The sequence below is a fragment of the Apteryx rowi genome, unplaced genomic scaffold (assembly GCF_003343035.1).
Source record: "Apteryx rowi isolate R43461 unplaced genomic scaffold, aptRow1 scaffold_151, whole genome shotgun sequence".
In the NCBI taxonomy this organism is placed as follows: Eukaryota; Metazoa; Chordata; class Aves; order Apterygiformes; family Apterygidae; genus Apteryx; species Apteryx rowi.
The window spans coordinates 647,607-663,273 of NW_020447764.1; the positions used below are offsets into that span (position 1 = coordinate 647,607).

The 15,667-nt window shown below is 36.5% G+C and overlaps 1 protein-coding gene across 7 annotated transcripts in view; it reads left to right on the forward strand.

The window, feature by feature from the left end:
• The window catches only part of ATXN7L1 (ataxin 7 like 1), a 126,907-nt gene that overhangs the window by 96,062 nt on the left and 15,178 nt on the right, over nucleotides 1–15,667 (forward strand). For all 7 annotated transcript variants that reach the window (XM_026058987.1, XM_026058990.1, XM_026058994.1 and 4 more), the window contains 4 exons: nucleotides 4,064–4,347; nucleotides 9,435–9,517; nucleotides 10,359–10,615; nucleotides 12,948–13,140. In XM_026058987.1, the coding sequence (XP_025914772.1) occupies nucleotides 4,064–4,347; nucleotides 9,435–9,517; nucleotides 10,359–10,615; nucleotides 12,948–13,140 (817 nt within the window). The remainder of the gene's footprint in view (nucleotides 1–4,063; nucleotides 4,348–9,434; nucleotides 9,518–10,358; nucleotides 10,616–12,947; nucleotides 13,141–15,667) is intronic.

A 15,667-nucleotide genomic window follows, 5' to 3' on the forward strand; every position in this document is an offset into this window, starting at 1 on the left:
GGCTGAAGTGCCCCACTAGGAAGCATCCTTACTGAATCGTGAATCTTTGAAAACTAGTTTTTAATTCTACGTTTAGCATTTGCTTTATACTGTTTTTATTTGTGTTTTATAGTGCCTTCTGAATGTCTGGAACATTTTGACAGTTATTTTTGTCAGCCTAACTTGTATCCTCATCAAAAAGTGAAACCAGATTTCCTTGATAAGATCTGCTTTCAGTACAACAGTGTGAACTAATTGTTTATCAGCTTGTTTTTATTGACTTTTCCATTATTTCTTCCAAGACATTCTGGTTTGGGTTTTGCAGGCGGATGCAACAGCAGCACTCATCCAGTGTTCTGTAATTTGCCAAATATGCAAAGATTCAATTAGAAATTAATATGCTCAGAACAAATATCTTTTCAACTGTTTTAGAATTCATGGATACATTATCCAGCTCTGCTTATGTGAAAAATACTCATGCTATTTTTTTAGCTGGCACTTTACAGTTGCTGAAGGAAACAGAAATACATATTTCTTATCTGATTGGAGTACATTATCACGCTTCCGTCTTAGCATAAAAGAAATACCGAACATTTCTCTCATTTTTTGCATCGCTAATAACAATTTTACTCTCCTTTAGGTACTGGCATTATTGTTAAGATTACTTTTGTTCCCAGTAAACTTGCCTTTACTGAATACAGATTTTTTTTCTGACATGTTTTTGGCAATCTTCTGTACTCCCATTTCTCTCATTTGTACTGATTGCTGTGTGCCCTTTCTCTTTTTTAGTTTGCTGTATATTGTTTTTCTAATTGTTTCTTTCAGCAGTTGCCCTTACTAAACCTAAATAGACTTTTCTTGCAAAAAATCTTTTTTTTAATATTGGAGTTATGTTTCTTTTATTTTTCTAATGAACTTTTTAAAGAAATCCTCAATTTCCACTCATCATAATCCTCAGTTTGGAAGTACTCTCTTCAACTGTCAAATGTAAATATGAGCATTTGTGATCTACTTATTTTTTTGATCCTTCTCAGATGTCAGTGGTCCTACACAGCTTCCAATTTGCAGTGCAGTTATCAGTTCATCCTTATTAATTATGCTAAGGCTGAACTAGGGTTCTTTAATGCTGAATGAAGTACCCACTTGTATTTAAAAAAGAAATTTTCATCTGTAACTCTTAAAATCTCTAATTTACTGTAGACTGTCTGGAGTGCTGTAATATGTGTGTCTTATACCAGAGTACTTCTCTCTTTTCCCCTCTACATTGCAGAGAAGTTTTTAATGAATAATTATTCCAGTCCTGAGGTTCACTTGCTGGTCTGTAACAAAACTAAACCAAAACGTTCCCTCCCTTGGGCGCTGTTCACGCAGCAATCCGTAGCACAGTGATCTGTATATATGCTAGGGCTTGAGGTGCTGACTGGCTAAAACTGCAGAACAGATCAACTGTTAACTCTCTCTTTAATATTAACTGTATTTTACTGCTAGAACAGATAATATACTTGACCCTTCCATTGTGTATTAATGCTTTGAATTGAGACAGATAGATCTCATAAACTGAGAATGAAGATGCATTCAGCTGTTTTTATATGGTAAAATGTCTTGATCTGGGGTCAAAAATTCTTCTATTTTCAGAAAATTTAATTCTCTCTTCTGTTTAAAAAAAAAAAAAATACTTCCCACCCCAAGATATTATTGTCTGTCACTTAGCTGAATAAATTCAGAGTAGTTTAAAAAATAGAAAGAAATCCTCTCTGTCATAGCTTCATGTTTACACTGCTATTAAAACAGTTTTGCAATTCTGTTTTTTGGGGTAAGTTTGATTACATACTGGACTGTGCTGTACCTTATACTGTGCTCAGATCTGTCTTCTGACCAGCTTCCTTCTGTGTTTACAATACCACAGGATGTGAAAGATTTATATGATTTAATTCCAGCTACAGATCATGTCCTGATGTCTAAATTTTCTTTTTAGTTTTATACGCATATTGTTTTTATAATAGTTTATACATTTTGCTGTATTAAAATATGGAATTATCCTTAAAATATGGCACAGGAAACAAAAATAAATGCAACTTTCCAGTGTGGGAGAGTTCGCTCCAGCCATATATTCTGTACTTTCTGTTTATGATCTTCAGCAGCTTTGGAGAAAGAGAATTTTTTTTAGCATGCCGTGAAGGTCAAGACTTGAGTTATTCTGGACCCTTCCTCCCATGTTTCCGAAGGGTCTCTTATGGAGAATGCCCTGTCAAAGTCGTCATCTTTTTCTGATGGCAGAAACTCCGTATTTGCTAATCATTTTTTTTCTGTAGCAAGAACACAGAGAAGGTGCCATCTTTCAGGCACAAAAGACTGAAATTACGTGGGATTTGTGAATGGGGGGACACCTCAAACAGTCCAAACAGGCAGCTGTTGCAGTCTTGGCACGCTGGCAACAGCATGGTTTCTGGCAAGAAACTCCACTTACTGCACTGTAACATGCCAGCATACTTCAGAATATATACTGATTCAGCAGAGGTTGCTTTTTCAGCAAGCATCATGTTTTTATCTGTAATGCAATTGCAGAACGCTCAGCACTTAGCATTCAAAATTACTGCAGTGATTTGCAGTAAGCAGCTTGTTCTTTGAATATGGTCTGATAAGGAATAACTTTGTACTCAGTGTAAACGTATTTCATTCTACCTTTAGCATGTGCATCAAGTTAAACCTTTAAGACAATAATAGATTAAGGAATCTCTGAGTTTAAGAAGTGTTTCTGTTCAGCCACCTCAAACGTCACCTTTATACTTGGGATTAAAATTATAGAGATTAGCTTAGTTCTTTGCGACCAAGCAGGAAAAGACAAGAATACTCTTAAGATGTTTATGCTTCTGGATGAGGATTTTGTTTTACCTCATAAACCTCACCATTGCATTTATATTTAAGGAAACTTACAGTTCTCTTGTTTGTTCAATGTGGAATGATACACTGAAAATTGCAGCTTTTGCGTGATCAGTGTGTAAATTTGCTTGCAAGGCAATTAGTCAACTGTCTGGCAAAAGCGACTGCTCAGACAGTATATGGGAAGCACTGGAATAAGTGAGATGTTTCTGTTTGCAGCCTCCAGTGAAACCCGGGCTTAAAGCTCTGAGCATCTGTATCTTTAAATTAAATTTATATTTTAAATTTATCTTTTCTCTCTGGGCTTGCATCAGTGAGGAGGGGTAGATACAATTTTAATTGGTAGGCACAAGACATCTGATTTTGGGGTTGTATGTAGGTAAAAAGCAACTGCGGTTATTACATATTTACTCATTTAGGTATGAGCCTGTAATGTCAAAATAATGTTGGAATTAAAAATTACTTAACCTGTTTTGCTACCAAATTGAGAACACTGCATTTGTTAGTGTCAGAAATACACTATTTATGAGGCAGAGTTAGTTATTGCAGAGTTTATTTTGAAAAGGGCCAGCTAAGCTGCTAATTGTACTGGGGTTCTTATTCATTAGTTCACAAGATTTTATTTAAAAAATATTTTAATATTGCTCAAACTGTCAAGGATTTTAATACTTTTAAAGGGACACTGTTAAAGCTTCTAGGTTCAAAATCTCTTTTTTCCTTCTCTCCAGGACTCGTATGCTATTCAGATGCTTCTGAAAAAGTTAACTTTTTTGAGTGTTTATTTAAAAATATTAGTATTGTTAGTACACTACTTCATCATCATGATAAGTCTTGTACAGCATACACATATACAATATGTACTTGTGTTAAAGGCATGAGACCATATATGTAAGGGGATATGTTTTGGTTAGTACCAAAGGCTTATTTTGTTTCTGAATAGCAGGGAAATGGATCTTGGAAAAATGTGAAGCTTCATTTTCATAGTTCTCTACCTTGCCAAGCTTTAAAAAAGGCTGCTTTTGTAAACATTTAATTGAAATGATTAAAAAATAGTGACTAATGGTACCAAGTATTTTGTTTTAGTCTGGTCCCAAGATGTTATGTCACTTGCATCAAAAGTTTTTATATTTGTGGAAGGGAGTTAAGGAACTGTAAATCTGTGGTACAGAAAATACAACTTGAAGATTTTTCTTTGGTTTTGCAGTGTTCCTGTTCCAGTAGTCAGTCTAGAGAAAATTCCTAACCTAGTGAAGGCAGATGGTGCCAATGTTAAAATGAATTCTGCAACCACTACCACCATCAACTCCTCCTCAGCCTCTTCATCCACCATACCTGCTCCAACTTTGGTTAAATCTGGTTTGACATCTAAGTCAGTGCCACCATCACCAGAAAAGATTCTGAACGGCAAAGGAATCATAGCTCCATCAATAGACAAGAAACACCAAAATGGCACTAAAAGCAGTAACAAGCCTTACAAAAGACTTTCAGGTGAGTGATGTTGCAGTTCACGTTTTGAGGTAGTTCATCATTCTTCATTAATATTTCTATAGCTTAGAAACAATATACTAATAAAATGCTTTGGGTTGGGTTTGTTTAGGTCCTTTATTGTAGGATGCTGTTCTGCATATGTGAATAAAGAGCTTTCAAACTCTTATTTGTAAAATATTTCCAAAATACACATTCTATTTAGCTTTAAATTAGGGTGTGTGATGCATTTCTCAGATGGCCACCAGGCTCAGTGTAAAATTTTAAGGGAATAAATTCAATAAAACAAAGGCAGGTGGTCTCCTCATTTTAACTTATTATATAATTTGAATCTATTTACAGTAGACAAGAAAATTCCTAAGCTGAGCGATGATCCTAGTATTCCTAGTACAGATCGAGTTGAACAGTTGAGGTTTAGGACATTAATGTAACAATATTTAGAGACAGTTTCACTGAAAAATGTAACTTTCACCACTTGAAAAATACATGCCTATTATGTGTATCATCGGTCTTTCACATTAAATGCTGGGCCTATACTAAACTTTTTTTAACAATGTTCATTCTGCCTGTAAATATTGGGAAATTCTAGGAAGATACAGGGAGTGTTGGGGAAAACTTACAAGTCATAAATCTCCCCCACTCTGCCCATGATTCATACATGAGCGAAGTAAGAAATTTATAGAGTTGTGATCTCAGTCTTTCTCAGGAAGACAGGACAGTGGGGTTGAGGGAGTAGTATAAAATGTGGGAATGCCCTGGAAGGCCTTAGGCGGACAGGAGGGAGGATGGAGGTCCCTGTGCAAATCTGCCACTGAAGCACAGGCAGAAGCATCGTGGGAGTGTAGAGGGTTGGTTAGAAAGGGCCTATCGCCACCCATTCTGCAGGAAGAATTTTCCCTTGTTTTCTGCTCGGAGTTCCCCAGAGGTTACCCAAGCCAACTGTTGGGCAGTGAGTAGAGAATTTGCCCCCTAAAGCTGAAAACATATTTTTGTTCTGAATGAAAGGAAACAAAGTGTTTTGAGGTGGTGGGGTTTTTGTTTGTTTGTTAAAGCAAAAGTAACTGAATCAAGTTTCCTTCTTCAGAAGCTGTGCAGGGTCTATTCCTCTACTGGCAGTACTTTGTGATTTGGGCAAGAACGTCTTGTGTGTACTGAAAGGCTAATTTTACTAAAGGCAGCATGAACCAGATTAGATCGTCTGTTTGACAGAAAGTTAATTCACATGATTTTCTAAATGTGCACTAGTTATGAACCAAGTATAAGTTTTACAAGATAATAATATGAGTATGCCCTATTTTTTTACTGAATAACTGTTGGTTTGGATTTTTTTCATTTTTTCAAATTTGGCAGTTAGCTGTATGGTACTGCTACCATGGCTTGACTCCAAAGCAGTGAGAGGTGTGTTTGCTAGGGCTGTGTGTGGTGTGGAACAATGCTATTGCCTTAAAGCATTCAGTACAGTGATTTCTTTCTTAACTAGTTAAAGGTGGCCTATAAGAAAACAAAACAGTTGTTCGTGATAGAATTCTGCAAAACAAAAATATTAAGGAAAAATAATTGATTTGGCTTTTATACCTTAAGCGTCACGTGCGAGATCCAGTTTGTTAGTCTAATGAGTAACTATATATAGTATATTTTACAATTAATTTAAAATATTGATTTCTTTTAAGCCATTCTTTCCTTTAATGTTTTGAAGCTTTTTAAAAAATTTTTAATTTTTTTTTTTTAATAATCAGTTTTGAATTGTTTCTTAGGCACTTGAAACTGACACTTGCTTTCCTCATGTCACGTACTACCTGTAGTGATACAGGACTGCAGGTGACACTTGGACTTATTTAGTACAAGCACTCACTGAACTGTGTTCATAAAGGAGAATCATTTCTGTAGGGCCTTCCTTCAAGTTGTTTGTTTTGTTCCATGGAGGTGACGCTCCATCGTTATTCCATCTATAAGCTGTCATTCACTGTCTCTTTTAGGACCGGGAAAGTTTCACTGATGGAAACTTCCAAATAGGCTGGGGCTCTGCATAGCACTGTTTGAGTACTCTGATGAACGTTAGTTTATTTTTATGTGGTTATCAAATCCACAAAATTGATAAATTTTTTTTTAAAGCTCTTCTCTCATCAGATTTAGAATCCATTAAATCTTGCTTCTGCTGTCTCACATACTGATGCAACAATACAATAAATTAGTGATGATGCAAGTAACAAGTTCTGAAAACACTATAAATTAATTGTCTGTAGATTGTGTCAGTAGGATGGATGCCTCTCTGTTATTATACAGAACTGTACAAAGGCTGAGATAAAGACCTTGGAAGGTCAATAAGATGATTATTTTAGCTATACTATAAATTTAATTTGTTTCACATAAAAAGAATGAGAAGATGGCTGGGAAATTTAAGTTCCCTTCAGTTCTCTGCTGTGGAACTGTACAGCTGTTAATTTTTGAGCTTTGTAATAGGTCTGGCTGGTTTACATCATTTTTCTTTCCTTTTTAGCAACCTCCACTTCCCCTGACTGTGGCTAAAGTTGCTTTCTTTGCTGAGAGCTAGTGGTTGTTTGGGTGATGAATGAACCTGCCCTCCTTTCGGGAGAGCTGTTGCGGGTGAGAGAGTAAACAGCTCATGAAACCACAAAAGACAGTCTGTAGCTGCCCAGCACAAGTGGATCAGTGTCCCCAAACAGCAAACTGCAAAAAAATAAAAATAAAACTAATAATAATAATAATAATAATAATTTTCTTTAGTTCCTGTTTCCTTAGGGGTAAAGCTAAGAAGGTGAGAATACAGATGTCCCATTTAAACCAGGACTGTTTGTTGTGCTGCAAAGAGGAGTTTGAGACAGTTAACTTTTGGCCCTACCTTTTCTTTAGGTGGGGCTATAATGCTGCTTTGCTCTGACCACTGAATGTGATGAGGTGGGATCCATTCTGGAGAAACAGCATTCCCAAGCTGTGCCTGCGCACGAGGGCCTGGGGAGTCTCATGCTATGGATTACCTAACATAACAGTAGTCAGAAGCTGCATTTCATTATTGATAAGGCAGTGATCTTCATTTAACATGTTACCCAAGCCAGGCACATCTGTAGCTAACAATTAGATATTCATGACTCCTCTGGAAAATCCATATAATCTTCAGCCAAGCAAAGCGGTTTCCTCTTTGCTTAGTGTTTTCTCAGAGAAAGCATGTTATTTTGTTCTGTAGATGGCAGAGGCTTCCACTTTTTTGACTACAATTCATTATGTTGATTTTTATCTCTATATGGCTTCCTAAAAACTGACTTTCCCTATAATCAGTCCTGAAAGTCTTACTTGATCAGGACACACTTACTGGCAGGTTGCAGTCTGGATGTTCCCAGAGGGAGCATTTTTGATTTTTGAAATATGTTTCCCTGTCGATGCTGAACAGTCCTAGTTTGGTGATATTCAGAACATGTTCCAAGGCCTTGCCATCACCCTCATGATTTTTTTTGTTCAAATGCACATTTATGAGTCCATATAGTCTGTTTAGTTTATTTTTTAATTTGTATTGAAAGATTTTAGGCAGATGATTCAAGAAGCTGTGATGGGCACATTATATACTCAAAAATTGGGGTAGGGAATTAACTCCTTTAGCTCATGAACACACATTTTCATCTATTAGGTAGAAAATAGGGTTTTTTTTGTTGTTGTTGTTTTTGTTTGTTTGTTTTAATTTTAGTCATACACGGATATATTTTTGTTTCTGCTGTGCTGTAAAAGTCACCGCAACTACAACTACTTGTGACAGCTGTCAGTCCCTTCTGGACTTCACCAAAAGACATACAGCCAACTGTTTTTCCAAGATCACTTTTTGGTACATCTCTGCTGCTAGGCCAATTACATAACCACTTATTTAATGTTTACTTTATTATTTTTAAGGCCAGATAGCACAATACGTATAACTGCTAGTAATGTTGATATCTGGAAGACGGGAGTTGTCTAACATAGATTACCTGGCATCCGGTTTCTTCTTCTAGTTATTCTATTTACTCTGAGGCTGTCCCAATGCTTTAGCATAGCCGTTTGCTCTCTCCATCTTGGCACCGATTTTTTTGTTTGTAAAGAGTTTGTAGATTAAAAATTATATTTAAGTAAAAGTGTTTGTTATATCTGAATGCAACACAATTGTCTAGTTAAAATAGACTTTGGAAAATAGTTTATATTCCACTAGCAAACTAAAGCAAATCAGCCCTGCCAATGACAACATATGATGTCTAGGTATATAAAGATAATGGTAGATTTTTTTATGTGGCATAAACTCAAAAGTATATGTCCATATTTTTGTTACAGTCCTGTAGTGCAAAACCTAATATTATATTAAACCTAATCTAAAGGAGGTGATGCTATAGGTGGTGTAAAAATAATAAAATATTAATGACTGAAATATGCAAATATACCACATTAAATATTAAATGCAGTTCTAATGTTGTTAATGATTAGAGCTCATGTAAATGCCTCTTTTTCAAAATCGTTGTAAACTTGAAGCTCAGTGCCCCCACTGACTTAGGGAAATATGAACTGACAAACACATTTTTATACTTCCTGAAAAAGAGATTTAGATTAATCTTTTTTTTTCCCTAATGTCACTAGTAATCTTGTATTTAGCTTTTCAGACACCACTGGTTGATTTTCAGAGTTTGAGTGTTTCAAAGACATGATGTTAAACATGTGTGATATGTTGTCTGTGGATATCTTAAGTTAGGCAGCCGAACGCGGAGGCCAGATTTGCAAATGCTCCTCAGAGGGAGCCAGTGTTAGAGAGGGAATTGAACTCAAAGGTACTTCACTTGGGCCTGTGTTCGGAGCACTCTCTATGCAGGCTTATTCCTATGAAGCCTGTGGTTGAAATCCTGCTCTGAATAGTGTGAAACATGTAAGGACAAAAAAATGCATAACTGTATTAGTGATTCATGTGGCACTATTATAGGGTGCTGGTGTTGGGAATGGTGGTTCAAGTTGGGCCTGGTTGAATCAAGTACTATCAGGCAAAACTTTTATGCTGTGGTTAAAATCTCTGAAATAATCTTTTTCCCTCCTCCCCCCCCCCCTTTTTTTCCCCCTCCCTCAAACAGAAAGAGAATTTGACCCAAATAAACACTGTGGAGTACTGGATCCTGAAACAAAGAAACCTTGCACAAGATCGCTCACCTGCAAGGTATTTTTCTTAGAAGATAAAATATCAGATGCTTTGTTATAGTTTAAATCCCACCACACTAGTTTGAGGTCATACCTGCTCCTGTCTTACAGACAATGGGTATGGTATTCAGACGCTGTCCTCAGGTAATTCTTTTGAGTAATTCTGTTTCTTTGAATCAGAGCATCTGCATTATTCCACTGATATTTTTAAAAAGATGTTTTTCTTTCTTGTCATTTTGTTATGCAAAAGACATTAACGTTTCATGTAGAAGCACAAGTGTTATTTTAAATGCTCCTTTTTCGGTTCATGTGTACAACAGTGAAGTATAGTCAATTTTTAGTTAAAATTAACATGATTTTCCCATAAGAAATTACTTGGAGGCTGCCCTTGTGATAATGAGTCTCATGTCAAAAAGTAGCAACAACATAAGACATTTATAATGAACATTTGTATGTGTATGTGTTGCCTGTCAGTAGAGATGATCAGATAGATTTACTTCAATATGTATTCACATTTTTCAATCTAATCAAATCAATTTTTCATTGTAAGCTAAGAGCTACAATGATTTTACTTAATATTATGTTCTAAAATTATTGGAATAACATTTGCTGTCTTGGAAAAGGTAAGTCAGTAGTATCTATTATGAAAATTGTTGCAAAAAGTAATTTTAGCATTGAAGTTGGCATTTCTTGTGAATGACTTCATAAATTATCAAAGATAATTGATTTATTTCCATAACTATGGCTTAAGTTGTTTAAAGTAGGTTTTTATCTTTTAGAGTTGTGGTGTATCAGAAGTATAGAGGACTCATAAACAATATCATGCACACACAAATGCTTTTTAACCACCCTATTTTTAGACTCATTCACTTAACCATCGACGAGCAGTTCCGGGCCGTAAAAAACAGTTTGACATCCTTCTAGCTGAACACAAAGCTCGATCCAGGGAAAAAGAAGTTGCAAAAGACAAAGAACATCCACCATCTGTAAGGGAAAGCTATCAGAGCCAGCCCACACCAGCACAAGACTCTCTGTCAGGATCTTCAGTGAGCTCTGGGCAAGAATCTAAAGTAACATCTCCTGCAAAATCTAGACCACCAAATTCTGTACTTCCAAGGTAAGTGATTCTTCAGCGTGAACTGTTGCATTCTGACATTGCTGTAACAAATGTCTTATGTACAGCTTATGCAATATACATTCTGTATTTCTTTTGTGCTATTGAATGATAAAATAATAAGAGTTTCTCTCAGCAGTAGAAAATACACTATGCTTACATTAACATAAATCTCTCCACAGTAGCCTATGGTCTGACTGGGAATGAGGTAAGTAGTGGTGTCCATCCTCTCTTCTGAATATCAGACTAGTTGGATGTTTTGGCTAAAATGGTCAGTAACAGTTAGGAACATTTATATTCAAATCATTCTGACACATTTTGGAACAAGAATCTGTTTAGATGAATTGGGACAGGTACGGGGTGGGGGGGAATTCTGCACATTTAAGTAGAAATTTCCTCTGCAGATACTTCAGCAGTAATATCAATGGAATGACTTGTGAAAAAAGGTGTAATTTAGTGTAAGTGAAGATATAAGCATCTAGTTTTTAAAACTATTAATTTGAAACTGTCTGGCTATAGTATATCTTTTCTCATTTAGAAGATTTTCCTTACAAGGGTAAAAGAGGCTTCAGAAAGACAATCCAAACTTCTAAAGACATCAGTGAAACCCTTTCACCTTTAGAAGGACTAGTATAAGTTATTGGATAACTGAATTCTAATTATCCTCTGATAAACTTTCCATATGTTTTCTTCTGTACTAGTTTTGGCTGGAATAGCTAAGCTAGTTGGGTGTATTCATATTTATTTTGTTTCATATTTCTTTTCTTTCCAGAAGGCTTGGTCAGGATTGAGTACCTATTTGGGGGCATTTGTACAAAAATACTGTCCCTATCTCAAAGGGATATTTGCTATCTCAAATCTTACAGAGACAGCCGTTTCCAGTTTTTTCTGTGTTCATCAAGTCATAGTGAAGTTTTAGTCATACCATGACAGAGGTGGGTCTTGCAGGGCTTTGAGTGAATGGGCAATAAAAGAATACATGTAGATAAGTTGCTGAGAAGTCTACATAATTCTCATTAAAAGGGTGACCTTATATGGCCCTTATATAGAGGGGAGCACAGAGGGACTGGCCAATGTTGTTTTTAGTAGGCGTTACAGTCAAAGAAACAAAACTTGAATATGATTCAGTGAGAGTCAGCTGAAGAATTCCCAAAGAAAGGTAGAATGGTATGCAAGGAAGATTTTAGCAGTCACATTTTGTGTTTATACAATTCACGCTTCTGTTTCTACTGCAGCGCCTCTGTTCTGTTGTCTTGTCTGCTTTTGCAAGCAGCTGTGCTATAGGAAAGCATCCCTGCCTCTCTGCTGGGAGTCAGCAAGCCTGCGGCTGTGGTGCTGGAGGAGGTTTTGGGAGTGCTCCCTGGTCTGCTGCAGCACAGTTTGCTGGTTTCACTGGAGGTGACTTAGCTTGACCTGGCCAACTTTTCCTGAAGAAGGCTAAGGAGCACTCGCACAATCTGTCCCCTGCAAGAGCTACCGCAGCAGTAATTTCTAGCTGATGGACATTAAACAATCCCTGCTCAGTTCAGAAGAGGACATCTGTCCACAGGCTCATTGACTGCTACATTCTGATAGCATAAATTTACTAGATTAAGGAGGACTAAATGATGGCTTTTTTTTTTTTTAATCTTCTGATTTTGCTCACTGTGGACATGTCCTCCAATCTCAAAGAGTTCACATACATTACATACTTGCTTGTATAGACAGTAAGTAATTAAGAATCCTTTCCATCTCCCCTTTTAATTTGACTTGTTTACAAGTTTCTTTTGAAAGGCAAGGCACCACTGCACCCTGGTGGTGCAGAGATATTCCCTCTTTGTTTTACTGAGTTTTAGACAAAGGTAAAGAAAACATATGCTGCAGGAGGTGCTCCCCAGTTGCTTTATTTGCAAAACTAGCTATAGAGCAAGTAACCTAACGCTCCTGTTATATTTACTGTACTGATATCAGTAGAACTTTCGTATGAAATGAAATTTCATAGCTGGACCTTTGGGATTTATCAAGTAGCATAGTAATGGTGCTATGTAAACAGATTTTACACATCTAATTTTTGTTTGCATTTTTAATATAATTTGCCTCTCTGAAGATCTTAAACTCAGCTTTATGGCAAGTTTCAAATGTAATTTCAAGCAATACAAATGTACTTTCTTCAACATTAACTTGATGATAACCCATGACATCTTTCTGACAAGACCAAATGTCAGGTATTCTGTATCTTTTACTTTCCTTCTGTATATGTTCATTTCTTGCATAATTTACTTTGAAGCTTGACTCTGGCAAGCGGGTTTACAGAGCCTTTGCACACTGATGTGTTAAATGTATTTTCTCCTTCTAGACCATCATCTGCAAATAGCATAAACAGCAACAGTTCTTCAAACCACAGTGGGTATGTACCAGAACTGCCACTGCCTTCCGTGGGAGGAGATTTAACTAGCAGATTATCCAGTGATGAAGGAGAAGTGGATGGAGCTGAGGAATCTGAGAAATTAGACTGTCATTTTTCTGGACACCATCCCAGACCTCTTGGGGTATGTGTCTGTCTCTGGCACGCCTGGCTGTTATTCTTATGTGATTAGGGAGGGGAGAAAAAAGATGTAATTTAGTAAAAATGTAAGGAATGAGGACCTTATGTCCCAAAAAACTGTATTCTAAAGAGGACAACTACATTTGACAGAAAATGGTGGTATGGATTGGATAAGACAGGAGGATAAGACTGGTCAATGCATGTGACATTACTAGGTTTCAGGACAGGATAAGAAGCAGAAAAATAAAAAGAAGTTGTAGTTTTAGACTTTTGTCTCAGTAGACTGTATCAGGCATAATTCTGCTAAACTGAGAACAACTGCGTTGTTTTAGAAATAACATGAAAAGATAATCTATCTTTGTTGTCTCAGTTGTTATGAAATTAACCCTTGTGACTGGTTATAGCTCTGAAAATCATATGGCAGCAAAGTGTTATTACAGTGCTTTGTTACTCATTTTTGTAGTTTGCCTTGAAGCAGTAATTAAGTATCATTTATGTAAGTGTATGTGGACATAGAAGCTATTGCTTCATTCATCTAGAAATGGAGAGTGTACAGCACAGCATAGCCCATCTGCTCTGGAAGTGGCTTGTGTGTGTGCTTCCCTGGCAGCTGTTTTGTCTTTCCCCCATGTTAGTAACAAATTTTACTGTAAGAAGTAAGGGCAGCCATATGGCATTTTATCTGCAGTGTGTATTTGTTTACATAGTACAATCCAAGAAGTAATGGGAGAACTATTGAACTTCTGAGCAGTCAGATCTCATAAAGATCAAAGAATCCAATTAGTGAACGCTTCAGCTATATATTTTCTGTATGATGTGCACAGTAAAATTAAGTACTGTGATAACTGTAGCTTTATCTGTCTTTCCTAGAGTAAAGGAGAACGTGTAAAGGTAGGACACTACAAAAAAATAAGAGATGAACAGAAATGACTATGAGATGAAATTGCATATATGGTTCTTATCTAGAAGATAAGAATTCTTATTATATTCCATATAATAAAATGATATCCAGTAGCCTCCTGCTTCCCTGGTAGTTTTGTATTCCCCTTGTTTTTGCTTCTAGAGAATGTTGATCTTTGCTCATGTCTACAATGCATGTTTGGCCTGGTGAGCTTTTTGGCCTCTCCTCCTTTATGAATTAAATACTCAAGGCTCACTGCACATGTGTCCACACAATTTAAAGAATAATCCAAATCCAGCCAGTTCTTGTGTAGGTGTAATCAGTGAGGCATGGCTGTCAGCACCACCAGTCATTTTCTTTTAGGATCCTAGTGCTGTTGCAAGGCAAATCCCACTGCTTCATCTGTTCTTTGAAATCTTAGTTAGCATTTCTCAACTGAAGCAATTATTGATAGGGCAAGTGCTTCTAGTCCATGTTGATGCGAAGTCAGAAAAGATGGTGTAAATCACCTTCAGCATAGCTTAAACTAACTTGCTAGATTTTGTATTAAAGTGGCCTAAGAGTTTTCCTTAGATGCTCCCTCTCTCAGCTAGGTGGTAGTAATCAACAGTGTAAAAGGCAGTAGCTTCTTAAACTACCTCTCAGTGGGAACTGACCTGTTTGACTGCAAAGTGAGGTTAGTTTATCGACTAGGTGGTGGTTTAAATTAACTTGTTTAACCTTGCCATAAAACAGACTTAAGATAAAAAGTTACAGTCACACTCTCACTGTCTGATCAGCTGAAAAGTAGTATAAACTGCTGCTGCTTTTACTGCATCAGTAGTTTCTCCTCTCAGCCATTGTTTGTTTGACTTTTTCCCTGCATGTTGGAGAGTTGTCGTGAGAACATGATGATTTATAATAGGTCTCTCTCGCGCGCGCAAAGGGGTGTTGCAGCAGTTCTCTACCTGATGTGAGATCAGTAAGAATGACCAAAAAGAAAGGGTAGGTTCCCCCCCCCCCCAATACCTTTTCATTGTGGTTTACAATTAATTCAGAAAATTCTGCAGAGGAAATGGTGCAGATACTCTTGAGCTTTGTACAATTCTGAAAATATTTGTTTGTCCTTTGGTTGATTTCCATACACTGTGAAGAGTGTATCGGGCGCCCTTTTGTAGAGGATGTGCCATAGGTGATGCTTTGTTTTCTTTTATTGAGATGTCACTAGTTTGTTTCTTTATGAAATAGATGCTAAAGATAATCCCATTGTGTCTTTTTCCTCTTCAGTTGTATTTTGATTCCTGTTACAGAATTATGAGATTTAATGGGCACAGAATAGTATAACTGTGTTTTTGAGGCAGTAGGAATAGTATAAGCCAGAAATGCTCCCCAACAGTACCTAAGGTTTTATATACTTTCCCTGCTACATATAGCTACCTGATAGTAAACTGAATTGTTAGTGAAGTACGAAGTATACTTTACACTAACCTGAAACATTAGGCATGTATTTCATATGTCATGCAAAAAGTAATTATGCTGCAGATAGTGGAAAATACCCTTTTTAAGATATTTTATCTACATAATACATGTGTGTCTTGATCTATAAATAATAATTACTTTATAATGTATAAACGTTTTATTTATAAAACGC